This window comes from Thamnophis elegans, chromosome 5, assembly GCF_009769535.1.
Source record: "Thamnophis elegans isolate rThaEle1 chromosome 5, rThaEle1.pri, whole genome shotgun sequence".
Taxonomy (NCBI): Eukaryota; Metazoa; Chordata; class Lepidosauria; order Squamata; family Colubridae; genus Thamnophis; species Thamnophis elegans.
This window is the reverse complement of record NC_045545.1, coordinates 27,285,597-27,312,425: the sequence shown is the minus strand read 5'-3', so window position 1 is coordinate 27,312,425 and position 26,829 is coordinate 27,285,597. Positions and strand designations below refer to the sequence as shown.

Here is a 26,829-nt window from a genome sequence, read left to right as displayed (position 1 = left end):
TTTGGATTAAACCAACAATTTATTAGTGGCATAAATTTAAAATATTACAAAAATAATCCTACTTTGGGTAATGAATGACTTTAGCAATATATATATTTCTGGGTTTATTGGACATTAAAAGCTGCTTGATGGTGAGATGGGCAACATACAAATTTAATAAATAACTAATCCAAGAATGTTATCCAAGAATGTTTTTAAAGGATAACTGTCATGTTTTCTATACCAAAGATGCAATAAATTTCAAGGAAGTTTGCTAGCCATGTTATAGGTGTGTCTATTTGGAATTCTTTACTAGATGTTATTATAATGAACCAGGAACTTGGCAGGCATTTACAAGACAAAAGTATTAGTAAAATAGTAAATTATGCACTAGAAATGTGGAACATCTTGATTCAGAAAGAACTTTTGATATATTGGACTATTAGAAAAAGGTGACCATTTACTCCTGAAATAAATATTGTGTGCCAAACTATAAATGGTGTTGTAATGAAATTTGGCCTTTGAATTAGCTTTGTATTGAAGAACAGATGAGACCAGACAGTATAATTCTCTATGTTTTAGTTTGACTACATTGTTTAAAAATTGAATCGTAACAACAAAATAAAAACAATGAAACCTAACCTTGATTCTCCAACTGTTTGATGTATTTGTTAATGGCGTTTTTGTGTGGGTTGATTGTTTTTGTTTAGTTGCTTACTTAAAAGGTTTTCCTCCAACAGGCTTTGTGAATCTATTCACTTTTTTCTCCTTCTCTCTCTCTTTTTAGCTTTTTAAAGTGCCCCCGCCCCGTGGTTCCCCCCCATGTTGCATGTTATTTATCTCTTTTTATCCTGCTTTTATTATTTTTGTAAAGGACTCAAGGCAGCAAACATATCTTATGCTCCTTCCTTCTATTTTCCCCACAACAACAATGTGAGGTGAGTTGGGCTGAGAGAGGCTGATGGCCCAAAGTCACCCAGTTTTTCATACCTAAGGCAGGAATAGAATTCAGTCTCCTAGTTTCTAGTCTGATGCCTTAGTCACTTCTTTACTGTAATTGAAGCAGGAGTAGATAGGGGTAAAAAAAAATCAAGATGATGCCTGTAGGGAAAATTATGCTATCCTCCAGCACATCTACAAGCTCCAAAGAAAAGATGCTGCTGCTATGTTCTCCAGATAGCTGGAAGAACATTATTGCATAGTTGCAGTCCTTCATTTCTACCATCCGAGATGAACAAACATTGATCAGCAGTTTTCGAGTTGCCTAGAACAATCAATGATATACAATCAGCACAACCATCTGCATTTTTGTGGTCCCTCCTGGAAGTTATTTCTCTGTTGGAAGTCATAATGGCCTTGCAGTCTAGGAAGTCCAGTACACCCAGCCTGAACTGTATTTCTGCTTCTGATCTGACAACACACCAGCCTTTACTAGCAGTTTATTTCAACTTGATATTGGCAGTTGGTGGTCTGCCTGCTCATTTGGCTTGCTCTCAGGTGGTTTTTCTGCCAAAAACGTAAAACCCATTAACTCCAGGAGATTATCAACTCCTCTTGATGGCTTCCATCTTTCTTTGCGCTCTTCACAAGATTCTTGATTACAAGCTGTGACAAGCTTCAGTTCTCCTCTTTCCCATCTGCTTTCTTAAAGAGGGACAGCTGCCTCAAGGCAATGACCTTGCTTCATTCTATGTTTTTGGAGGGTCCATACCAACCAGGTTCTTTGTGCAATGTTATTTTTGGATGTCACCAAGGCGTTTAACACCATGTGCCATCAGACGCACTTTTGTATCACTGTCATGGCCCTATCAGATCCCGGTTCAGAGGAAGAGGAAGAATCGGAACTGGGACCATCCAACAGGGATTGCACATATCCTCTAGAACTTCTGGAGGGTCCAAGAAAGTGGTTAATCAGATGGGGAGTTGCCTGTCTTCATGAATGCAGGGGAGGTTTGGCTGCAGACAGGCAGCTGTGATGCCAAATCCTTGCAGCCTCCCCCACCCGATAAGCGGATGCTGAGAGTGGAGCAAAGGGAATCTCAGAGGAGGCCTGCAAGGCTGCTCACAAGGAGGCTGTTCCATCCCTCTTCACAAGAAACAATTGGCTCAAGTGCTGGGGGAGGGTGCATTCATTAGGAACAATTTGTCGTGGCACACACTCCTCTGACTTTTGGAAACCTTGACTCCTGTTTTCAGCCTCTGGATTTGCATACCCTGCTTTGCAGACTGACTCTGGATTGTGACTTATGGATCTTGTTTTGCAACTCGGCACTGGATTTGTGGATTTTGACTTCCTGTTTGGGTGCTCCTACTCATGATGGTAATCAATGGTATCTTTCGAGCTTCATTGTCTTATATTGGGTTCAACTTTGATAACTAGAGGATCAACTCTCTATCTTAGGCCAATGACCTGCTTCTTCTGGCAGGAGACATCCACCAGACTGCAGAAAAAGTTTGACTGTGTATCTAAAGGTATCCACTCAGCCAGTATGTCATTGAATGAGAAGACGTCCTTTGGCCTCATCATCACCAAAGGCAGGAAGTGGAAATATAATGCCCCTATTACACCAACCTCCTCCTACTTTGCGGCACCACCATTTGCCTCCTAGGCCCCCGTTCACTTGATGTGATACCTAGGCCTCCAGTTTAACTAGAAGGGATGTATCATCCCCAAACATACCAACATCCAACATACCATGTTGCAAGAAATTTTTGAGGCATCCCTTAAGCTGCACTAACAATTTAGGCTGCTGCAATCTTATTTGGTGCCAAAATGTATTCACGAGGTTTTTTCTTGATCAAGCACACCATAGCATGTCAAAGAAGCTGGACTGTTTGGTCCATTCCGCTGTGAGACACTGGCTGCGAGTACTGAAGGCCATTCACTTGGGATACCTCAGTTCCAATGTCAAGGACACAGTTAAGTGGTTCCCTGTTTCTGCACCTCTATCTTCCTTCTACAGTAGGCCCAGCTTGAGAAAATTGCATCAAGTTCCACCACACTACTCGAGTTGTCTAGTGACAAGATGCATTCTGCTCCCTTGAGAGCCAAATAAATCCAAGTAAGGTGGAAGGAGAAGGTGACTCTGTCGCCAACACCTCTAAAGCAAAAATGTGGACTGAGTGGAGAAATGCTGTTGCCCAGTCCTATTGACGACCAAGAGTTGGGCATCACTGACATTTACAGAGCCAGTCACAAGTGGTTGTTGCGCCCCTGAATGCTCCTGAGCGTTCCCTCACTTATATTTACGGGGCATCCAAATGAGGGGCAGTCTACTCGCCATCAGGCCAAGGAATGTGCATGGCACCTGACATCAGGTGGTCGATTAAGTGCTGCAGAATTACCTGCGGTGCTCCTGAAACTTGGAGCCACATACTGCAAATCTGTGAAACTACCCATGATGCAAGATGCGCGCATCACAATCATGTTTTCTGTCACTCAGAACAACTTTTGCGACAGGACAGCGTCTGCTCCTGGGTTGTGAACCTATTATACCATCTAGTGCCTCATTCATCAAATCAGATTTAGTCGTGGAGAGGTGTCAACTACTGTGGGTTTCGAATGTTTCTGAAGTTTCTGGTTATAGATGGATGGAATCCTGGGACTTTAACATTGCTAAGTACGGTCATGCTAATCATGATAAAGATCTTCTGAGCTGGGCGGGCTCTTCTGCTCAGGTGTACCACCTGCCAGGCATCATTTCTAACCAGGGATTGATCCATCGGGATTGTCTTTGGGCATTGGGGATATCATGGATCTTTATTTACTAACCATTGTAACATCAAATGCTACAATGTATATATTGGCTGTATTTGATATTTTTATGAACAATCTCAAACTGGTAAGATTACGACCTGCTGTGCAGCAATTCTTGTTGCCGGACTCTAAAATAGCAATTTGTCACCTTAGAGCCATGATGGCGAACCTATGGCACGTGTGCCACAGGTGGCACGCAAAGCCATTTCTGAAGGCACGCGAGGCGTTGCCCTGTCAGCTCCAGCACTGTGCACTGGCCAGCTGATTTTCGGCCTTGATTTTCGGCAGTTTTTCATCCCCCGGAGGCTTTCCTGAAGCCTCCAGAGAGAGAGAAGTGGCCCATTGGGCAATCCAGAAGTCTGCCCCCAAAATTCTGCTTTGCGTGTTGGGCCGTTTTTTCGCCCTCCCAGGCTTCAGGGAAGCCTCTGGAGCCTGGGGAAGGTGAAAAACAGACTTACTGGGTCCACCAGAAGTTGGAAAATGTGCTTTTTCTCCCTCCCCAGGCTCCAAGAAAGCCATGTGTGCATGCATGGGGCAGCAGGGGTGGTGGTGGTGGTGGTCACGTGTGCATTCACAGCGGTCACTGAGAGGCATTAAATTATGGGGGTGGACATGTGAACGCATGCAATAGCATACACACGTGTGCTTTTGGCACCCGAGGCAAAAAAGGTTCGCCATCTCTGCCTTAGAGGGTTGACTTGTGGAGGGAGGGGTGGTTTGTTACAAACTCCTGATTCTTCTCCTATATCCTTGACCTATCTAATAATAAACAATACCTAGTTTCTACCCTGGTGCTTTAACCACCTTTCGGGTAAGTGAGATGGGCACAGGGTCAAAAAATCACGATGGTGCCTGTACTCATGCAGTCAACACCCTACTTCGATGATAGCATGTAAAAACGGGCTGAGTTTTAATTCTGTGGCTATTATTTTGACAGTGAGCATAGGGGGTTGTCTTTTTATTAGATACTTGTATGGATTTTTGTGTAATGTTGCTTTGATATATAATGCATTTTAAGAAATGTTAATTGTAACTTTTTAAAACTTAATTTTTTAAAAAAAAGAGAAACAATGATTTAAGGAATGAAAGAAAAATGCTTGTTTAGAGGATTAAGTTGGTTTGTGATATTTTGAAAACTAAGCCACACCTTCATTTTGCTCCCATCTTTAAAAGACGCTAGAATGTGTTTCAGATTAAAATGGAAAGTTACTATTTTAATTTCCTTGATTAGTTTTTTTTACCCAATCTAGATGGAGCAGCTTTTTTTTAAAAAATCTATGTTTGTCTTTGTTTGTAGGCTGGGTACTGAAAACCAAAACTTACTTTAGCAGAAATTCTCCTGTCTTTTTGCTGGGAAAATGCTACCATTTCAAGAGCGATGGTATGTGTACCTAATTTTACATCAGAGTGGCTATTGGTTTTTTTTCTCTTATATTTACGTAACAAAACCTTGAATTTTACTTTTGCGGGAGCTTCTGAAAATACTTGAGTATTAGATCAGTTCAGATATATGGGCTCACCTCCTGAAGGATAAAAAAGTACTGCAAAAGAAGTTGGAAACATACACAAGTCCTTAAGGTGATCTCTGAGCTGGAGAAAAAGACTGTTTCTGTTTTGACAGCTCTTTCCCATGAAAGGATTTTAGGGTTAAGACTGCTTTTATAATCAACTCAAAGCAGAGCTTTTGTTTGGATTTACCTTCTGAAGAGAAGAGTATAGAAACTTTTAACAAGGTCCTTGAACTCTACTAAGAGAACATGTCCTTGCTGTTTACTTGCTGTTTGCCTTTAGTTTTATCTTTCTTCCAGTGGCTGCATCTGTAAATGCTATTTATAGCTGTACAAAATGACCTTTTCTTACAATAGGATGTACGATATTAATAAACTGGGGATAATGTGTTCATGTTTTTACTTCTTTTACAACATGTACGCGTGATATGTCTCTTACAGAACCCAGTGACCAGTCACCAAATGGTTCCTGTGATGACATGACAGAAGAAAGGTTTTCCAGAAACATTGAAGAGTTCCGTAAAGACTTTATTTCTAGGATATGGTTGACTTACAGAGAAGAATTTCCCCAAATCAAGGGTTCAGTTTTAACCACAGACTGTGGCTGGGGCTGTACCTTGAGGACTGGACAAATGCTTCTGGCTCAAGGACTTATTCTCCACTTTCTTGGTAGAGGTAAGCTATCAAGAGTTGTGTGGACGAAAGTTTTTATGCTTGAGAAATCCTAAATTTGAGGAGGCTTCTCATATCAAGAGTTTCTAACCAGCACAGACAGTTTACTCTGAAAGAATTTAAATATAAACCATTTAATTTCAGTTAAATCTTAGTACAATCTCATAGATATGCTAACTTTTTTAGTTAATGTGAAATTATAAGGACAAAATATTTTACAATAATTGCCATACTTTTTTCTCTCTTGAATGGGTGTTTTGTGGCTGTTCTTACATTGCTGACTTAAGCTCCATATTATTGTACATTTATGCATTTAGTTTAATTGAAACACTTATTGTAAAGTTGATAAATTGCAGCATTTTCTTATGGAATATCTAACTTTAATATGAAATAGGATAACAGAGAGTAGAAATCTTCTTAAACAAGTTCCTGTCATATTGGAACCTTCAGTAACCTCTAATATAATATGTTTTTAACCCTATCACAGATTGGACTTGGGCCAATGCCTTTGTTTTCGAGAATCCAGAGTCTGAATCATGGACAACTCAGACAGTAAAAAAGCTCACAGCATCTCTTGAAACATCCCTTATAGGAGAAAGAGAATTCAGGAACCAGTCAAATCATCCTAAAAGTCCAATGCACATCCGAGAAAGCGAAGAAAGCGTGGAGGAGCAGTATCACCGAAGAATTATATCTTGGTTTGGTGATTCACCCCTTGCCAATTTTGGCTTGCATCGGCTGATAGAATATGGAAGTAAATCTGGGAAAACAGCTGGAGATTGGTATGGGCCAGCAGTGGTAGCACACCTTTTGAGGTAAAAACAAAATTCTTAACAGCAAACTTGGTTAAAAATGGTATACATTTAAAAATGGGTCCTGATTATTTATAATTCAGGTACGAAAAAATGTTGCAGAATCATGAAAACAATATTGAAGAACTTCTGTCCAATTTCTGATTTCTGAAATGTTCTCATGGGGCCTCGAGACAAGAGGCCAGATGCATTACAAATTTAGCCTTTAACTACAATATCTTTAATGATGTGTTATAAAAACTAGAACCATAGAATTCCTGTTTTACTATACTGATGATGTAATGAGCTGTCAGAGATTAAAACTGATGCTTTCAGTGTTTTTTTAAATATATCAAATTTTTGTGAGATGTTCAATGTATAAGTTTAGTAATAATTACATCTAAATAAAAGTAAAGTGTCTGACATTCAGCCTAGTCTTTTTATATGAAAGTCAAATTTCTAAATATAGATTATGATTATATGCCATTGATTGAAACTATTTTTATAGTTTTATGTTTTGCAATTTTACACAGTCTTCTAATGAGAAGAATCTAAAATCAAGGTGTAATATATCTCTGAAAATTCAGGGTGCACATGGTTTTTGTAGCAAGAACAGTCTCCTTGAATGAAACTTAAAATAATGTAGTTGTCTAAGAGTTGAAGTTATTTAGGTAGCCTATTATATTTGTAAAAGTAACTAATTAAATTAGCACAGAAATTTGTTAACGTTTTCCTCATAGTTTTAGTTGAACTCTTACATACTCACTTGGCATTTCTGAAAACAATTTCATTGGCCATTTTTTCATTGAAGGTCTGTTCAAGTTGAGAGTTAAAAATTTCCCTCTTCAGGAGTAGAGTTAAAAGTAAAAAATTGTGCTTGTTTGGAATTGTTTGTTATATCAAATAGTATAACAAATCTAGGCATTGTGACATGAAAGCCATTAAAATCATAAATCCATTTACAGAAACAGGTGGAATGTTTAGATTTTTGTCTTGGAATTGTTTCATTGATTGACTACCTTTGCTCTTATGTCTATAGTATACATACACTTCTCCAGTCACACTACTAACCAAAATGCCACTCTCCCTCAATGGCAGCTTAGATCACATGCCCCCCCAAATAATTTTGATGGCCTCAAAGAAGGCCAAGAAGGATGCTCCAAAGCATCAGGATTATCATGGGAAAGCAAGCTTTTAAGTCATCTCACTTGAGATGGAACTCTAAGCAGTACCTATTCTTGTGCATTTCATTCAAACAGTCTAATACTAGTTGTGAATCTTATGACCCTGTCCACTTTTTGTTTCTTTGTACCTATGTGGATACAGTATGATAAATCTAATAATGTATTGGCCTTTAAAAAAAGCAAATATCATATTTTACAGTATAAATTGCATGTATTTACATTTGTAATCTTTTAAAGCTGGTTTTTCAAATTTTTATGACTTTTTCTAGAAAACATTTCCTGAGGACTGTGTAGCTTTAATTCTTTTTTTGGCTTACTTGAAATGTGTCTGTCGTGTATACTTTTAGGAAAGCAGTTGAAAAAGCAAGAGACCCTGAGTTACAAGGAATAACCATCTATGTTGCTCAAGACTGTACAGGTATGAGGAAGTGTATTATATGCTTGATTATCCTTCAAAATATTTCCCAACATTTATTGACAGCCTGAAAGTGTAATATTAGAGTAAAAGGTTCTTAGATGAATAGTTTCTCATAGTGTAAGGTTGTCTTTTAAAATCAGACCGGGAGTGTTCCATCTTATATAATTCTTAAAGAATTATATTCTTGCATTTACAGACTCATAGTCTTGAAGACTTATATATGCCTAACCTACAAAAGGAAAAAATGTGTTATTAAATTATTTACAATTTTAGATATAAAGCCATTAGAAAGTACATCTGACAGAATTTTCTATTCAAAACATATTAACACGTTTTAAATAAGTATAGCAGGAATGTATGGTTGATTCAATGTTTGACTGAAAAAGCAAGCAAATGTTGGTATTTTACTTAGGAAAGTAAAGTGCATTAGGATCACATGAGCCACTTAACTGGGGCACTGGGTGGAATGTGGGGTGTTGTCTGAACACCAACAGTGAGTTTATTAATCCACTAAACCCTGAGGGCACTAACGTGGACTCAAAACATAGCTATGCCTGAATTTCTCCTAATGAACAAACTTCCCCCATGCCACCTACACTCCTTATGGAGTATTAACTATCCTTTATGACAGTGTTTTTCAACCTTGGCAACTTGAAGATGTCCGGACTTCAACTCCCAGAATTTCCCAGCCAGCAAATGCTGGCTGGGGAATTCTGGGAGTTGAAGTCCGGACATCTTCAAGTTGCCAAGGTTGAAAAACACTGCTTTATGATATCTATGAAAGGGGGTAGAAATGCATGGGGATAAATTCAGGATCTGCATTTCTGGAATTTAATTTCTTTTTTGCCTTCTGGAGTGGGAGCAGACCATTGGGTTAGCCCAGCATCTGGAAAAAGACAGCATGTTGCAAGGCTTAAGAGTCCTAAACCTTGATAATTGCTGCATGGACTTCAAAATGTTTAAGTAATATTTAAATGTGACTGAAAGAATGTGAATGCATATTCTGACTTGCCTAGCAGGCTGTGCATGTCCCCAATTCCTGTAAAACCTGCCATAAAATGGTCTTCTGAACTCATTGTCTGTGTTTTGGACTCATTCTTTTTTCTTGTAATAGGATAGGTGGTTTTCTTCCCCACCTCTTGTCCCTTGCCTACATACAATAATTGCGCTACTGGTCTTGGAGGAGAAATGTTTAATGCAGAATCCCAGCAGTATCTGCAAAGAATGTGGGTTGGGGGTCCAAGTCAACACGATATTTTGTTGTAGTCCAAACAACCCCGTCTCTTATTTGTGGGTTGGTGTTGTAAGTACAAAAGGGATGGGCTTGTATAGCAACATTCATTTGCAATTTTGTCAGTTTTCACACACGTATGCATGGTACAGCCGTTGTTGGTTGGTGGCATTTGTTGAATTTTCATACATCAATGCACCCCAATAAAATGAAATGACAAGATGGTTTTTATGCTTATCCTTATAAATGTTTTGATGTACTTGACAGTTTGTGTTTAAAATGCATTTAAACAAAGCTTTCTTTCTGTTTCTCTTCCAAGTTTACAAGTCCGATGTTATTGATGCTCTCTGCCCTTTCACGGATTCTGAAAAGACAGGTGCCAAATCTGTGATTATATTAATTCCTGTCAGGCTTGGTGGTGAACGCACTAATATGGAATACTTTGAGTTTGTGAAGGTATGAAATGAGTCAATCACTTTTCAGAATGGGACACTCAATGGCATGAAGGTTGAAAATGGTAATTAACCTATTAATAATTGAAATTTCAGTATGCAGCTGTGATTGAAAATCCTAAGTATTAAAAGTAATCTAGTACAGCTATTCCAGACTCTAAATAGCTTATCTTCCTGCTACCTGTATGAAGGACTGAACTTGTTTCACACTTTTGGCGATTCCTTCAGGGAGCTTCAACTTTTTTTCCATAAATGTAAAGATTATTAATCCCAGTAAGGCCATCTCTGAAATTGGTTTTCCTATTGAAGGATAAGGACCACTGTGTTGATTTAGTAGGTACACAGATTCTTATTAGGGGTTCCGCAAAGTATTTTGCTTCTTTGATTTGGGAATAGAGAGGCAAAATTAGGTTAGAAACTATTGGTAGTGAAAAAATAATATGGGCTTGTACCCTTCTTCCAGTGCATCTGGTCTTCTTAATTATTTGCCTTAGGCTAACTAGAAGTCTAGTTCTTTACGATGCAGGTAGTTCATATCCTGTGTAGCAGACAAGCCAACTAAAGCCCAAACACATCATAAGCATCCTAAGCAAACCAAAAGACCCTAGTACGCACCAGAAGGAAAAAAAACATGAGCCTCTGCAACATACAATGTAAGAGCTGAACTACCACTATGTAGGACAAACAGGCACAAAAACTGGTAGAACGCATCCATGAACACCAAACTGGCCAGTCAGAAGACTGATGAAAATTCTTTAATTTCACAATATAGAGACCGATTTAACCATAGTTCAATGGTTTCAATAGTTTCAAGCCCAAAAGAGAAAAAGACTCTAGCACACCAATCCTCAAACTACGGCCTGGATACAACCTGCCAATGCAAAGTATCTGGCCCACAGAGTGGTGGGATTCAGCCCCGCCCCTCACTCCGCCCCTCACCATAGGCCTTATCTTCCAGTGAGCATCCACTCCAGCTGCACTTCTGGTAGGTTATTTCACCGGTTGAGCTGCAGTTCTGATCACACCGCTCCGGTCGAAGGCTGCAGGGGAGGACTAGCTGACTGAGGGGTGATCTCCCCAGTACAGCCACGTGATCCAGGCCAGTGGGATGAGAGGGGCTACTGCTGGTTTGAAAAGCAGCTCTGCTGCCAGCTGTAAAGTAGTGCTTTAAAGGTCTTTAAAAACATTCTTTCAGGATGTTTTTCACAGCCATTTGATCCAGGGCCAGTGGGTGAGTAGGGGAGGAGCAAGAACAGCAAGGACAAAAGCAAAATGGATTGCTAAATTGGCCATGCCCACCCAGTCACATGACCATCTAGCCACGCCCACCCAACTGCTCTGGGCCCCCAACCAGTACTATGAATCGGCCCCGTTTAAAACGTTTGAGGAACCCTGCTCTAGCTCCTCTCCACTAGTAATCAGCAGTCAGGTCAGCATAGCTTAACTCTAAAGTTAACTTCAGCCCAACAATCAAGTAAGCAATATCCCAATCAAGAAACTGCCAAAGAGCCATCAGTAAATAGCCCAACCAAAGAATCTCTAAGACCGCCCCCCACCCACAGAGATAGGCAAGACACAAGAATATAAACTGACAGCAACCAGCACTCCTTACCAGCACTGATATTACCTAGATAGGGTAGTAAAATGTCTGTAAGAAAAAAGCAAGCACAGAGAGCACCCAAGGACCCTTTTCAACCCTGAGCTACAAAAATTGTCCTTTATTAGTTCACATCCTTCTGTCAATTTATTTGCCAGACTTTCCTATTTCTCCTGAAAACCCTCCCGCCGCACCCCAATATCCTTTGAAAAAAGACATCTAAAAATGAATTTCTAGCAGGCATTTGGTTTTTGAATCTCCTTGGAAGCGTTTAATATTGGGAAATGACTTTTGTACATTGTCTGAAATCCTTGGATGTGCTTTAAATATTGTGAATAAACAAATAAACAGAGAAGAAAGAAAAAAGCCCAGTCTTCACTTTCGTTCTCCTATAAGACGAAGCCATGTCATTATTGAGGGCCTTATATGTTGTTTGAAGACGCAACAGGAAAAATACAAAAGGAGCCATTTGGATGAATCTAAGAAATTATAGTATTTTCTATCATTCTGTAATTATCATGTAAGACAAGGAGAGCTGTGACACTTACACAATTACAGCATATTTTGCATATGCTGATATTTTGCTTGATAGGTATAAGCACCAGCAAAATCTAATATTCTAATAAATCATGTTCCAAAGGGTCAAGTTAGTTGAAAGAAATCAATTGCCAGCTGAAATATTTGGATTTTAAGTCTTTTTTAAAAATAAATAAAATGTGGACGTATTCTGTTAAAGGAAAGACAGACAGCACGTATCTAAAGAATCTTTTGGCTCTTTAGGAACCAGAAGTCTGGTTCATTCCTGGTTTCTGGAATGAAAAGAAGGATAAGGCAGACAGATGTTACAACAATGCCATAGTCTTTTTTATTAGTATTCCGTAGGGTAACAGTCAAGGAAATGAAGATGGTGAAGAGGAGAATGGGAGGACAGGGTGGAGACAGATTTAACAGCTGCTAGTTTTTTCTCATCTATAGCCTACAAAGATAAAATGGACCGTAACTTCCTCCTTTTTTGATTAATAGCTGGTACAAGGGCCAGAACTCCACTGATTCTTGGGCTAACAAATCTCTATTTTATGGTCTTACCTTAGGATGTTTTCTATGATTTCCTGTTGCATTTGAAAAGCTGCAATCCAGAGCTTGTGCATGTAGGATTTTACTGTTCCCATTTGTAAAATATTCTATTTATACATAAGCATTTGCATATTGAATGCTTTATTATTTTTTATCAGCTAAAAATAAAAGAGTTCATGTTTGCACACTGAGGGATTTGCAAATAGCTTGCATTGTTCTAAAATCAACGGCCACAGGTCTAAACTTTTACATTGCAACCTCCTGTCATACAAATCTAAATTTCAGTTTATCTACTCTTATAAAACAGGGAATTTTGAGTCTCGACTACTGCATTGGCATTATTGGTGGCAAACCTAAGCAGTCATATTACTTCGCTGGTTTTCAAGGTTAGTGTTTTAACATAATATATCCTTTTTTTTCTTTTTCTTTTTAACATGGCATGTCTCTCCCCCTCGATCTCAATTCCAAGAGCTTTGGAGTTATTATAAGACCCACGGAAAGAAAAAATGATTAAAACAGCAGAGATTTATTTATTAATTTATCAGACCCACAAAAGTCCAGTCATTTGTCACTTGCTCCATCTTCTAATTAGATTCTGTAAAAACGTATATTTGATTTCCTTGTTGCACAAACAAGGCATAATTTATCTCTTGCATCAAACTCCCTGAGCCTTTCCTTGCCTACTACCTGGCAGATCCTAGTTATGTACGTATGCTTTAGTAGTTTAAATGGTGCAAGTTGATGATCAAATGACAAGCAAATATGTTCTTCCTGTCACAATGAGGAAATACGATGCATTTTTCATATGCAAACTCAAGGTATATAATTGTGTGTTTGTAAAAGTAATTTTATCTCCAAAAATTAAATGACAGTCTTATCGCTTTATCAAAATTCTGCTTCTACAAGCATCTTTGATTATGCAGAAGTTAATCCGTCCTGCAAAAACCTCAATGAATATATGCTGGCAGACAGTGACTTGCTGAGGGGACTCTTACTCCCTCCCCACCCCTCCTGTTCTGCATAGAAATTGGATTGTAAGCAGTGTAATAATATGGTGTTTTTTGAATTACTTGTCTTTTGTTTTGTCCTTGTAGATGACAGCTTGATTTACATGGATCCTCATTATTGCCAGTCTTTCGTAGATGTCAGCGTAAAGGATTTCCCCCTTGAGGTAGGATGGATAAAGAACAGCACTGTTTGCTTCGTGGATGAATCAAACACTAATTATTAAATCATCCCTTCATTCTTCTCTTTCTTTTAGATCTAGAGTAAACAAAAAAACCTTCTGTCAAATGTTGATCTTTTATATATAATATCAAATTCACTGCCGTGGTTTTTGGGAGGTTGCCTGGATCACATTTTTAACTTGAGAGAATTCCATTTCTTAAAAGGACTCCGTTGTGTTAGCACGATCTCTGTCCTGTGACTTTTCTCCCTCAGGCTAGTTTGTCCTGTGCTGCAGTTAGAAGAGTTTCAAATGTTGGGTATCCAATTTCACTGCTGTAGGAAGGAGAGTCTTCCAGAGGTTGTTTGCCACAATTATGTTCATAAATGTTTAACCCAAAGTCAAATGCTTCAGGTGCTGACACTACTCTAATAGAAAAGCTATTTCTTTCTCTCAGTCTCCAGTCAAACCTATAGATATGCATTGATTAATTAATTGCTAGATTTTATATGTTGCTTCCATTCATTGCCCCCAGGCTAATCTAAATTGTTGAGGTTATCTATTATACATTAAATTTTCAGGCCTCTGTTATGTGGAGATCTTTGACTTATGGGAGCAGACCATGAACAGATGAAACTCAGTGTCTTGTATATATAGTGTGTTCTTCGAAAAATGTGTGTGTGTGCGTGTATTTGTACAGGGAAGATTGTACAGGAAAATATATGACTCCTGATTTCAATTCGCAGTGTTTGCATAGAGAACAATTGACTCTGGTCGGCTTTTAATGCTACTTTTTCAGATCCAGCATGGAACTTCATTTAGACTTACTGGTGTTGCTGATGTATCTCGTTGATACTATTCCTCAGAGAATTGTCCCTGATTATGTTGCCAGCTGTTCTAAATACTCTTTGCAGTGAATTTGCAGTGAAGTTCTAGGGCAATCCTGCTTCCCTCTTTGAAACTTAGACAGGGACACCCATCTCATTTGATCAACTGAAGTTTGTTCTTCAGTTATTGGTAGCTTTTCAAGCTTACATATTTCTCCTAGAAAACTTCATTGAATTAAATTGCACAATTACCTTTTAACTTGAATGTAATAATCAGATGTATCCAATTTGCTTATTGTTGAGTTGTTCAGATCTTTTTGCAATCATCTCAGTTTTTTCTATGCCCCAGTTATTAATCTATCTGAACTTTTGAGATATGAAAACAAAATGATAATTTAATTTGTTTTTCAGTGCAAAAGGTTTCTCAGAAAAAGACATTTTATGACATGGTGAAGCAAATTATAAAGCAGCTAAAATATTCAAATATCTTTCTAATTTGCTATGTTTTTTTAGTTTTCTGTATTGCCGACTTGTAGTACTTTGTGCAACTGAAGATTGTGCAGAAAGTATAGGTTAATATAATTTTTAGTTGTTTACCCACTATGTTAAGTGGTTGATCCAAAAAGCTTATCAATTACTATCAATTATTATTACATATTAATAAATGCACATTGAGAAACTAAATTTATGTCTGTATGTACAGCATTTCTCTTATTGTATGACTTTGTTTCTTGAACTTCTATTTTCCAATTCAAGGTAATTAATATCTTCCAAAAAAAATATATCCCAAAATATCCATTAGGAAGTCTGCCACTCGGTTAGGAAATCTTTGCTGGCTGCTGTTTAGTATTCTAGTTCAAAGTTTAGTATTCTAATTCAATGCTGCCTTTACTGATTGGCTGAATCTCTCTGGGATTTCAGATAGAAGTCTTCCACATCTACCACCACTAGCTATCAGCTTTTTGCTTGTTGGTTTCATTCAGAAGGCAGAAAGATCTCCAAAGTCCATTCCCTCTTTCTATAGAGAGAATATGGGGTGGGTGGGTATCTTGTACTAGAAACATCATTCATAGTGAGCATTAAAATAAAGTTTGCACATTCAAATGGGGATTGAATAATAGAAGAAAAATGGAAAAAAGGAAGCAAGATACACTCTCTGAATAATTCTGCCAACATATCTGCTCCCCCACCTCAATGTTATGCTACATTATAGGCGGCCGAAATATAAGTGAACAGAGAGTTAGGATAGCATAAATTTTTGTTTCTGTTGAAAGTCTAACCTTCATCTGTTGCATATACCTATTTGCTAACTACCAGAGGTGGTATTCAGCCAGTTCAGCCCGGTTCTGGCAAACTGGTAGCAGAAATTTTGAGTAGTTCGGAGAGCTGGCAAATACCACTTCTGGTTGGCCCCGCCCTCCCTGTCCTATATTCCCTTGTTTTTTTAGCTCAGCTGATTAGCGTGGCAGAGTGGATTGCTGCACCTCAGCTGAGCTAAATAACAGCTCAGCTCACCAACGCTGACACCAAGGGCGGTCTTTGAGTGCTGCACATGCAAAGTGCACGTTAGGCACGCAAAGCCTTAGGCAGGAAGGAAAAGATTTGGAATCCCACAGCTGGTAACTACCCAGGGACATTTGCATCATAGGTCTTTTCTCTGATGCTTATTAACCATTTAAAAATATTATATATCACTTGCAGTCTTTCCACTGTTCTTCTCCAAAGAAGATGTCGTTTAAAAAAATGGATCCAAGTTGCACCATAGGACTGTATTGTCGTGACGTGCAGGGTTTTGAAAGGACTGCTGAAGAAATAACTAAGGTAAATTTTTAGATGAAGAAACCAAATGTAATTCCCATTTGCTTGGTTCTATTTTATGCTATCATTTTAATTACCAGTATTACCAATAGAATTTAAATTACTGTCATAGTTTGGCCAAACCATTCCCCAAAATAACCCTGTCTCAATGGCTTGTTGTGATCCTATTTAATCTATGCCATTAAAACCTGCAAAAGATTTAGAAACGTCTCAAAGAAAGGATTCAGTAACAAGCAGAGTAATTGTAGCAAGATTTAATATATTTGCAGAACATTATCTCTTTTTCTTATTGAGATTTCACTGCATTTTAAAGTGCATTTTGAAGTGACAGAATATGAATGTAGAAGATATGGACATAAGGGTTCTATCCAAGTTAAATTATTTCTGATACTGTAAGACAGTCTTTCCTAACATGGTAACCCTCTAAATGTCCTGGGGCTGCAAATCTCTGAATTCTGAATGTTCTGGTTCTAGCAAATTAGCAATTTCCAAATAGAGTAAAACTGGTGTAATTCAATCCTTCTCCAGTCAAGTAGAGGTTTATTCCACCAGGTGGCAGCATTTAAACAAAAATATATCTACAGAAAATCCCTTTTCCAGTCATTAGCCTGAGGAAGTATATTGTGACAATCAATTTCTAGGGGAGGATTTTAAATGGAAATATTAAATCAAATAAATTGTAGATTATTTCTTCATTAGCTGAAGTATGTTCGTTACATTTATACTTTAAATATTATGGTGTTTTAGCACCACGTTAAACAAAGGTAAGTATTTCCCAGAGCATTTGTTTTAGTGCATTTGAAAAAAATTAAAATAGTTATGCTTATTAAGACATGAAAAGAAAGCTACTATATCCTTGCAATAAAATATTTCATTTTCAATTTATCCATGCTTGCTCCTATCTACTAATCCCTTCATTTTCCTCAAGCTTTCATATATGATTTTGTCCAATTAGATACTTTTATATGTCACTTTATTGGGATGATTAAATGGACTTTTATATTGTACTTTTATTTTCTTCTTTCAGCTTATATGGTATCCCCTCTATAAAATTCAGAGCTATTATCTTTACTTATTTATTAGATGTAAGGATTAGGAAGCTAAACTGCGTAGGTCAAAATAATATACCACAAATACTTTTTAGTATCGCAGGCTGATTCAGACTTGCTTTTTAAAATTATTTGATAATTCAGATTAATCTTTTGTCAAATCGGGGGGGGAAGTAAAATGTATGCTTTATCTTGTGTTATTTTTAACTTTATGTAAAATAACTTCTTGGTGTGTAGGAAGGTAGAGAAAGGGCACTTCTTTCTCTGGAAACGGCTGGAAAGTTCACGAGTGAGATGACATTTGAATTAGAGACTTTAAACCTTATAGTTTGCACTGGCAGTCAAATTCCCAGTAGCTTTCAGATATGAGATTTCTCTCTGTCTCTCCATCTCTCTCTGGAAGGGAGCAACTTTTAAAATTACTTTTCCTCGGGGAAAAAAATCTTCCTGTTATTTCTAATTTTCTGGTTGGAGGGTAACATTTTACATACAATTCATTCCAAAATCATCTCTGTGTGAGAAAAACACTTGTATTAGAAATCAGCCGTTGATCAGGAATATAGAAAGCTCCAATTTTATTAAGGAGTTGCCTTAATAAAAGGAAAACCATTCTACATGTGGGGAAAAATATCAGATTTGGGTTTATTTTAAAAGCCAGAGTTAGTGCCGTGGTCATCTTCTGGGGACACATTCTTTGCTTCATTGTTGAAAGCCAAGTTCTAGCCGGGATATTTTTAATCAAGAGAAAAGTATATACCAAATGTTTGGAGAATGTCAAAAAGAGGCCATTAAGGTGGTTTTTGTTGGGTAAATGATTTCAGATCAACGGTGGTTTATACAGCTGTCACATATCATAAAGAGTCATCAGTATAGGGAGAACAAAATATTACTAAAATTATTTCCATAAAAATAGCTACTGTAATATTGCGCTGTGGTAAGTTGCCACACATTTTCTTTAAACTTTAATTTATGGGATGGAGTAATTAACTGCAGAAAGTAGAAGCCTCGTCTTGTGACTCAGACAGCATGTAATACTGTATTGCTAGATTAAGCTCAATTTACATTGTCTGGCTAAGTGATCTGTAATGTGGCAGCTATCCTGATCAAAGAGCAAAGTAGTAGTGAGATTCTTACTTGGTGGTGGCTGTCAGGTTATAAGACACCTGTCAATTAATAGGAGGGGTTAGCTCGCCAGCTAATTTCACAGGCTACCAAGCAGGCATCAGAATGCCATGAACTTTTGTTATTGATGGGAGCTGAATTGATCTAGTAGCCAAACAATAAAAAGTATCTACCTAATTATCATGTCCCTTGAGATGCTTTGTCATGAACTGCCACCTTAAAAATGTCCCTTTCTGATTCTCATTCGTACTTCTTTTCTGGATTATCTGGAGGATACAATTCAAGAAGAGTAGAATAAAGTCTAAAACTACAGAGCACGATAAAATTCATAGAATCCGATTTTACTTCAGACAATTTTCCAGGAGCTTCTAAAACACTATCCCATTTGAATAGTTTACTTTTTCCCCTCAATAGGTCAGATTAATATTGCTATGCATATTTTTCAGATATAGATTTGGCCAGTCCCTTACGCACTTTATCTGTAGACCAGTACAGTTTCATAACATGGTATTAAAACCATTTATGCAATTTAAATGATTCAAATTGTAAAAGCCCCCAAAGCCGATGCAGAATACTAAATAGAAGTCAGAATATTGTTAGTTCAATTTTGCCTTGCCCAAGAAGTGATTAAATGTTACCTTTAATGGTAAATATTTGTTGACTGTGTTGTCATTATAAATATGGTTTACAGCGTGCGCTTTGCTAAGAAAGAATATGAGAAGAAACAAAAAAAATGAAAGGGGGATGATTTAAATGATTGTGCATTTTGCTTCAAACTGAGTATGCTTATACTCTTGGCATTGATCTTCTAATTCATGTTCTTTTTTCCCAATACATTTCACTGTAGATTCTAAAATCCTCATCTAAAGAGAAATATCCTTTGTTTACTTTTGTAAGCGGACATTCCAGAGACTATGATTTTGTGGCGAGTCCAGTCCAGGAAGAGAAGACAATGTTCTCTGAAGATGAACACAAAAAGTTGGCGTGTTTTAATAATGAAGACTTTGTCTTGCTATGAGGACATTTTTATTTATTCATTTAAGTATTTTTATGCTCAGTCTTCACAGATGCTACAAAATGGCTTAACTAAAAGCTGCAAGCAACATAAATTAAAAGTAATAAAAACTTGTGGCAATAAGCAGTAGACTACCAAGAATTGTCATCACTAATCAGTTGTCGAAAACTTGTTTGACTTCCAGCCAAGGAGATCCTAGACTAGGCACCACTGCCCAGTAATTTTTGCTTTGCATAACCATGCACAACACTTCAATTGCGAAGTGACAGAATGGACACTCAGTGGTGACTCAAGTCCAGCCTACAAGATTAGAATCATCAATCTTTCCAGCAGTGAATTCCAAGTGCAGGAGATATTAAGCCCAAACGATCTGAAGTCTGTTAGTTTAGGTAAAAAAGAAAAGGAGAAATTCCTCATATGAACAACATAAAGCAATATCATATGGAATGTTTAAATATTCACTTTAATTGATAAAAATATAAGGTTTACCAAACAAAGTATCTGTTGGCATAAAATTAGTAAAAACAGACTTGTAGTTAATATGTCAAAAAGCTTAGGAATCAGTAGTTCTTTTCCTGATGGTTTAAAGAAATAAACTAAAGGGAACCCAGAACCTGTACTGTGAAAGGCTAATTAAACTTGTGAAAGATGATAAAAGACCATCTATGTTGAAGGCCTACAATGCTCAGTGTTGAAGATGTGCTCAGGAACATCTTAACAATTTGCTCATCATAATAGTCAAGTTTGGCCCATTCTAAACGCACTTCATAAATTGTAGAGCACCTTCCGTACATTAGGCTTCTATAGAGAAGCCCTTGACCAGATCCATCACTTAGCCGGGGGAAAAAGATATACCTTATGTGTATAGCAACAAGTATGCCTCCTGGCCCATGGGTATTAGAAAGTCAAGAAGGGTGTCAAGAGCTTCTGACACCTATTAGGCCAAGTGGCTTAGGACTAGTTGTCAGTTCTAAACTGCCTGACCTATTGTAGTATATCTCTAATCCTATAGTCTGCAATTATTGGTAAATACACTGATATAACCATTATATAGTGTTGCTTTGCAGAACTGCATTGAGCTGCACAAACTTCCTTAAAGCACTATACCGGCAGGTGACATTTTGGGGACCATCTGTCCTAAAAATGCACTTTTGTAAAAAAAAACAAAAAACAAAAAAAACAAAGGAAAAAAAACCTTCTAGGATGATCATATTAGCTAACAGGTAGCATTTAAATGTATTGATCACTGTGGTACTGTATCCACCTGGCTCCCAACAAATTCAGGGAAATGGTAGCATTTGAAGAGAAGTGATGTCTCCTTCAGTATCCGTCAAATCTATTGAATATTTATGTTCTCACAGAATCAAGAGTAGGTCTTTTAAAACATTTTAAAATGTATATAACAACTTATTTTATTAATAGATGAATGTAATGGCAGGCGATAAAAGGAAGCTTATTGATATATGGTTAAATAGTGATGCGTTAGGCTAGTTTTCTCATATTTTTAGCTTTTCAACAATTTCTATTTTGAATTCAAATCAATTCTTGACTGTAAAAGGATTCGTGGCAATGTGATTATCTTTCTACTAAGGTACACTGCGTATTTTAAAAATATTTTGATAACTTGATAAGACACCCTAGGATTGAAGTATTCCAAGGACCATGACATGCTTCAACTGATCCTCACTTACCTAATTTAAGACCAAGAAATTGGCTAGTTTGCAAGAGCGTAGAGTTTGTTAGAAACCAATACTTAGAATATATTGTTAAAAACCTAGGCTTAATGTGCATAAAGAACCAGGGAATCAAAATATTAGTGTTATTTTGTGTCAATCCCTATAATGTTTAATGGTGTAATGAAATTTCAGGCAGAGTATTGTGGTCTAATGTATTTTTACTTTTTACCAGTGATGCAAACTAAAGAATGAGTAAAGGTTATTATTTAACAATATGATCTTATAATAACTACTCATAGTTGTAATTGAAATCTAACAAGAAATTTTAATATAATATTGGCTCCCTCCTCTCATTTTGTTACTGTTAAACTACAGCCTATGATATTGGATACAAACAATGCTCTTAACATCAAAAGTCTTAAATATAAATCTAAAATGGTAGAGTGAGACACCAGCAGCGGACATACAGGTATATTACAATATGATTTTATGAAATTTTATAGATCTTTGCATCTCTGGAAGAACTGATCCCTTATATAAACAAGGTTTCATTTCATTTAAATTTAAGGATTTAAAATTCAGATTTTTTTAAAGATTATTTCACTCCACTTTCTAAAGAAATAAGCATTGCAAAATGCTCTTGTAACCAATGCTAGTTACAAGAAGAAAGAAAAAAGAAGTCCTTTAATTCTCTAGGTCCTAAATCACACATGTTTTATAGATTAAAATACTGGTTCAAACTGTTCCTGGAAACCTACGTACTACTAATCAGTCTAGTCTCTTTAAAACAGGGATTATGATGCTGTAGTGATGATTTGTCATTTGCATTTTGGACAAACTATAGTTTCTGAATGGCAAACTCTTCAAAGGCAGGGCCCATACAGACATTTTAGAGTATTTCAACCAGTGACAAATGTTTAGTCCCTGTTATAAGGGCCATTTCAAACCTTCACTTTTTAAATTATATAATTACATCCACAGAACGATTCCAATCAAACATGAGATAAGGAATTAATACACATCCTTTCCATTTTGCTTATGGGAGGTTTAAAACTATTGGATTATTGTAACAATTCCATAGCAGCCCAGAAGATGACATTACCCTGAACTCAACTACTTCAGGCACTGTTACCATCATAAGTTACTTTGCAAAATAACACTTTATCAATTCAGTTTTGAAGCTTGAAAGCATCATTTCATTAGCAAAAGCTAATATATAAAATTAGTAGTTTCATCTGCATTGGGGACCAATTTCATGTTAGATTCATTCCTAAACTCATCCCTAGAGGTCTGTGGTGCAGTGGTGAAAAGTTAAATTACCAAGTTACCATAAATTGTTTTTTAGTAACTACAGGGGTCTTTAATTTGAAACCATGTTAATTACATGGGGATTTCTTGTTACCTCTCTTGCATTCTCTCTCTCAAATCTCTGCAATTAATTTGTGTCATTATTGTTGCTGCTGCTTTCAAACAAACCATACTAGAATTCGTTATCACATACCCAGCTGGTATCTTTAAGATATCTTTGTAAATCCAAACCTGGCTTTAGTTACTTAAGACACATAGAGTGAAGGTTTAAGATGTGCTTTAAACAACTAGGATGGGAAAAACTATTGCTAGATTATAAACCCAGTCTGCAGTTCTATCTTTAGAACTGGCCAGTTTTGTTTGGTCTACTATGTATCCAATTAAAAAATGTGCCAGATCTTGTAATGACATCCCTTTCATTTTTGCCATGCATTTGAGGCAAAAAGAACAACTTTTAGAGTAAGTAATTTTACCATCTGCTAATTTTTGCAAACATTTGATTCCCCATCCATGATTTGCATGAAAAAAAGATCATGCTTTGAATTATCTTCAGATAGATAAAGGCACACCTTTTATATAATTTAAGCCTGAGGAAATACCTTGTAATCCGTTACATCCTGCAAAAACTTGCCAATCAATGTCAGCCTTCCAGTCTTGTGGAATTCATTAATTTCACCATGCAGATTTACTTTCTCCCCTGCTTTTCTTTGCCACTGAGAAGGCAGCTGCTCTTATAGCATGCTAAGAATATCAAACCAATATATGTGTGGTCCTAAACCAGTTCTTTGAGCTAAAAATAACTGCTCCTCTAGTTTTTAGTTGTAATATATACTCATACAGTAACACAATAGCAACAGATAAATTTTGTGGTGTCACAAAGAAGTTGCCTACAAATGCCATTTATCTATTGATTGTAATGGTATCCATTCATCCATATTCTCATTTTAGAAATTCTAATAAACTAGTTCTGCTGGACTCAAGTTGTCTTAAAGGTTTCCTGTATCTTGAAAGTATGAACTTGCTAAAGACTAGATATCAATGCCCTTCCATGGTTTGTTCTGAAGATAAGCTCTAAATATTACATTGTGGAATATGTTCTGCTTTGTGTAATGGTGACCTTCTACAACTCTCTAAACTGCAGGGATTAGATTTGGAGAAAGCTGCAGAAATACCTATTTTGAATCTGAGTGAGCAAATCTCAGTTATCTGTGTTGCAAAACAACTATGGGTATACTCAGAATCCCCCCCCCCAAAAAAAAATTAAGGGAACAAGTTAGATACTCTCTAAAGAAGCATTCTGATGGGTTAGTGTCATAGGTTCTCTTTACTACACTCAATTTGGTGGACTGAAGACACAAAGGAGCCAACAGTAGCATAAGTCCCTAGAAAACACACACACTCATGAGCTAATCACCACTCCACTTTTCCCCACTGTTACTACTACTCCTGATACACCAACTACTAGAGAAAATGCTTTCTAGCTGCTTTAGACTGCTGCGTTTCCCTACACAAACACACATGATTCATTCCCTATCAACCACACCCAGATACCTCTCAGCTCAGCTTTTATAACCAACCTTGCTTGCTAGCTGGGGAAGGCTTAAAGAGGCAGAATAGCAGCACAGGTGCTGGTCATTTTCTGAGCAGCCTACTCTCTTTCTCAGTACAAGCAAAACCTAACAGCTTGTTTTAAGTGAGTCTGCATGTTGGACTTTTGTTGCTTCACTTGAAAAACTTTGGTAGGAAAAATACATTCTAGTTAGTTCAGGACCCAGTCTCAAAATATTAGCAAGTAAACTGCAACTTATATCTATGGATAAAAAGCAAGACAAATGGTTTATAAAAGACAGCAAGTTTAATCCCTTTGCAGATTGTAAAGCTGGGCTGTCAAAGTAGCTAAGCTTCAGTTCAAAGGACTGCTTTCTCTAGGATCCGTACTCCCAAGTGGTAAAGTTGTTTTTGTGCAGGCTAATACAAATGCATGGGGACAAATCATACAAACTCATCTTTGGTTTTTTCCATCCTCCTAAGGGGGAAAGTGAGTCGCCGCGTGGAAAACAAAGAACAGTAGAATGACTCTATTTTTTTTCCAGCAAGCAAGATAGTATGAAGCAATAGCAAAGTAATTTTAATTGTAACTCCATAGCCTTTGCCAGTGGTAAGATTTCTTCTGTTCTGTTTTAGGAATTGGGGTACATAGGGCATCAGAAATGGACAACATGACCTCTTGTTCTCAGGATTTTTGTCAGTCCTACAAGAAAGAGACCTTGTGTTGAGATGGTCCACTCTGAAGCCGTTCTCTGTTTTGTGTGTATTTACAAAGATGTATGAATATTTGATTAATGAGTCATAGTCTCTGGAGAAATTTAATAACTGTACTGCTTTACAAAGCAAGCTCCTTCACTGTTAACACAGCTGCTAAGGGTGTTTGTGACACTGAAGCCCTTTCTGAATCTAAATGTATGCTAGGAAGTGAATTCCTTTCAACACAAGAGAAGATTGTGATACACTCCCCAATTTTGAACTTTTGCAAGCTCACTTTGCTGGCTCTAATTTGTAAAGATTTTTCCTGTGGAAACCATCTTGGACATGCAAGCTGTAAAAAGCCTCTGTGTTTGCATGCATTTGATAGGAATGCCAGGAAATCAACATCTTTTCCTTCAACAACTTAGAGGGAAAAAGAAGCTCCTTCCAGTCCACTCCTTTTAATAATTATGTCATAAATGACTAATCTTTTAGATGAATGCATAGTGTAAAAAGAGATGACTCTTATCCGATGCAGCATATAGAATAGTCTAAAACTAGGTCTTTTAATGTATAGGAGTTCAGTAGAATAATGTATTTATAATGTAGCTTGATACACTTTTCTCCATTTTGGGCATCTTCTAAGTGGCAGATTTCTATTCCCCCAATTCTCCGGCTATTAGAGCTTTACTGAGAATTCTGAGAATTGACACAAACACCTTTTGAGTATGGCCAAATTGGAGAAGTCTGTGGAATTGTTGGTCTTCATCTAGGGTATTGTTGGTCTTCACCTTGGCTATTTGCTTGCCTCACTGAGTAACATCTGCAGCACTCAAGTTGCAATGGTCTATCTGTAGCCTTCATCATGTTTCTTAAAATGCCAAGGGGCAAATATAAGTACTATGATCCTTCCCTTGCAAATCTAATTTCCCTATGTTCACAAGACAGTTTAAGATAAAACGATTATCACGGATTCCTGACTGCATAGAGCACTGTAGTAAGAGGTAAGACCCTCTTGAGGTAAGATGAAGCTGGCTTTTAGACTACATCCCATTCTTCTTTCCATCCTTTGGATTTGGTAACATCTGAGGGGAAAAAAATCCACATGTTTGCTAAACATTGAATCCCATTAAGCTGAATTTAGCTTCATCCTAGGTTAAATAAGCTTTGTGGTATGGTGGTTAAGAAGGCACTGGTCTAAGAAGGGGAAGACCAGAGATGGGTTCCTACTGATTTGGACCAGTTCAACAGAGTAGATAGTAACTTAGCCTGCCATGCCCCCAAACCAGTTCTCTTGACGCCGACATAGGCACCGCCATCTTGTTTTTTGCTTCTACGCATGTGCAAAAGCATTTTTTAGTACTGTGCATGCGCGCATAGTGCACATCAAGCGCGTCCCTGAGCAAACCGCCAGTAGCAGCAACCGGAACCCACACCTGGGGAAGACCCAGTTTCAAGTTTTCCCTTAGACACCAAAGCCTAGTCATTCATTTCCCTCTTTTAGTCCCAATGTATTTTTACATACACTTGCTAAGAAGTATTAGAACTTCTCTTTCTTTGGATAGCGACTAATTCCCCTTTTGAAAGTCTCAAATCTGCTGGATTTTTTGTTTACATTTTAATAAATGTATAATTTTGAAGATTATCCTTTCTGCTACTTTATTTCTTATAAAGGTGAAGCTATTTTCCTGTATCCTTTGGTCTTATTTGCTCTTATTTTCAATCTTTCACTCAGATTGAGTGAAATATTGAGTTGAGTTGCATTCAGTTGAGATGATCAGATTTGCCCTTTGGTTTTGTGTAACGTGTGTGTATGACAGTGGTGGGTTTCAAAAATTGTTTGAACCTACTCTGTGGGTGTGGCCTCCTTTGTGGGAGTGGCTTGCCACCCATGTGACCGGATGGGAGTGGCTTGCCGCTCATGTAACCGGATATGAAGATG

The 26,829-nt window shown here is 37.4% G+C and overlaps 1 protein-coding gene across 6 annotated transcripts in view; it reads left to right on the top strand.

Annotated features, from left to right (window-relative positions):
- ATG4C (autophagy related 4C cysteine peptidase) overlaps positions 1-23,623 on the top strand; it is a 29,275-nt gene extending 5,652 nt beyond the window's left edge. For all 6 annotated transcript variants that reach the window (XM_032218074.1, XM_032218071.1, XM_032218075.1 and 3 more), the window contains 9 exons: positions 5,034-5,117; positions 5,686-5,919; positions 6,404-6,731; positions 8,239-8,309; positions 9,860-9,996; positions 12,971-13,049; positions 13,758-13,834; positions 16,357-16,476; positions 19,492-23,623. In XM_032218074.1, the coding sequence (XP_032073965.1) occupies positions 5,034-5,117; positions 5,686-5,919; positions 6,404-6,731; positions 8,239-8,309; positions 9,860-9,996; positions 12,971-13,049; positions 13,758-13,834; positions 16,357-16,476; positions 19,492-19,662 (1,301 nt within the window). In that variant the 3' untranslated portion in view covers positions 19,663-23,623. The remainder of the gene's footprint in view (positions 1-5,033; positions 5,118-5,685; positions 5,920-6,403; positions 6,732-8,238; positions 8,310-9,859; positions 9,997-12,970; positions 13,050-13,757; positions 13,835-16,356; positions 16,477-19,491) is intronic.
- Positions 23,624-26,829: the final 3,206 nt, after the last annotated feature.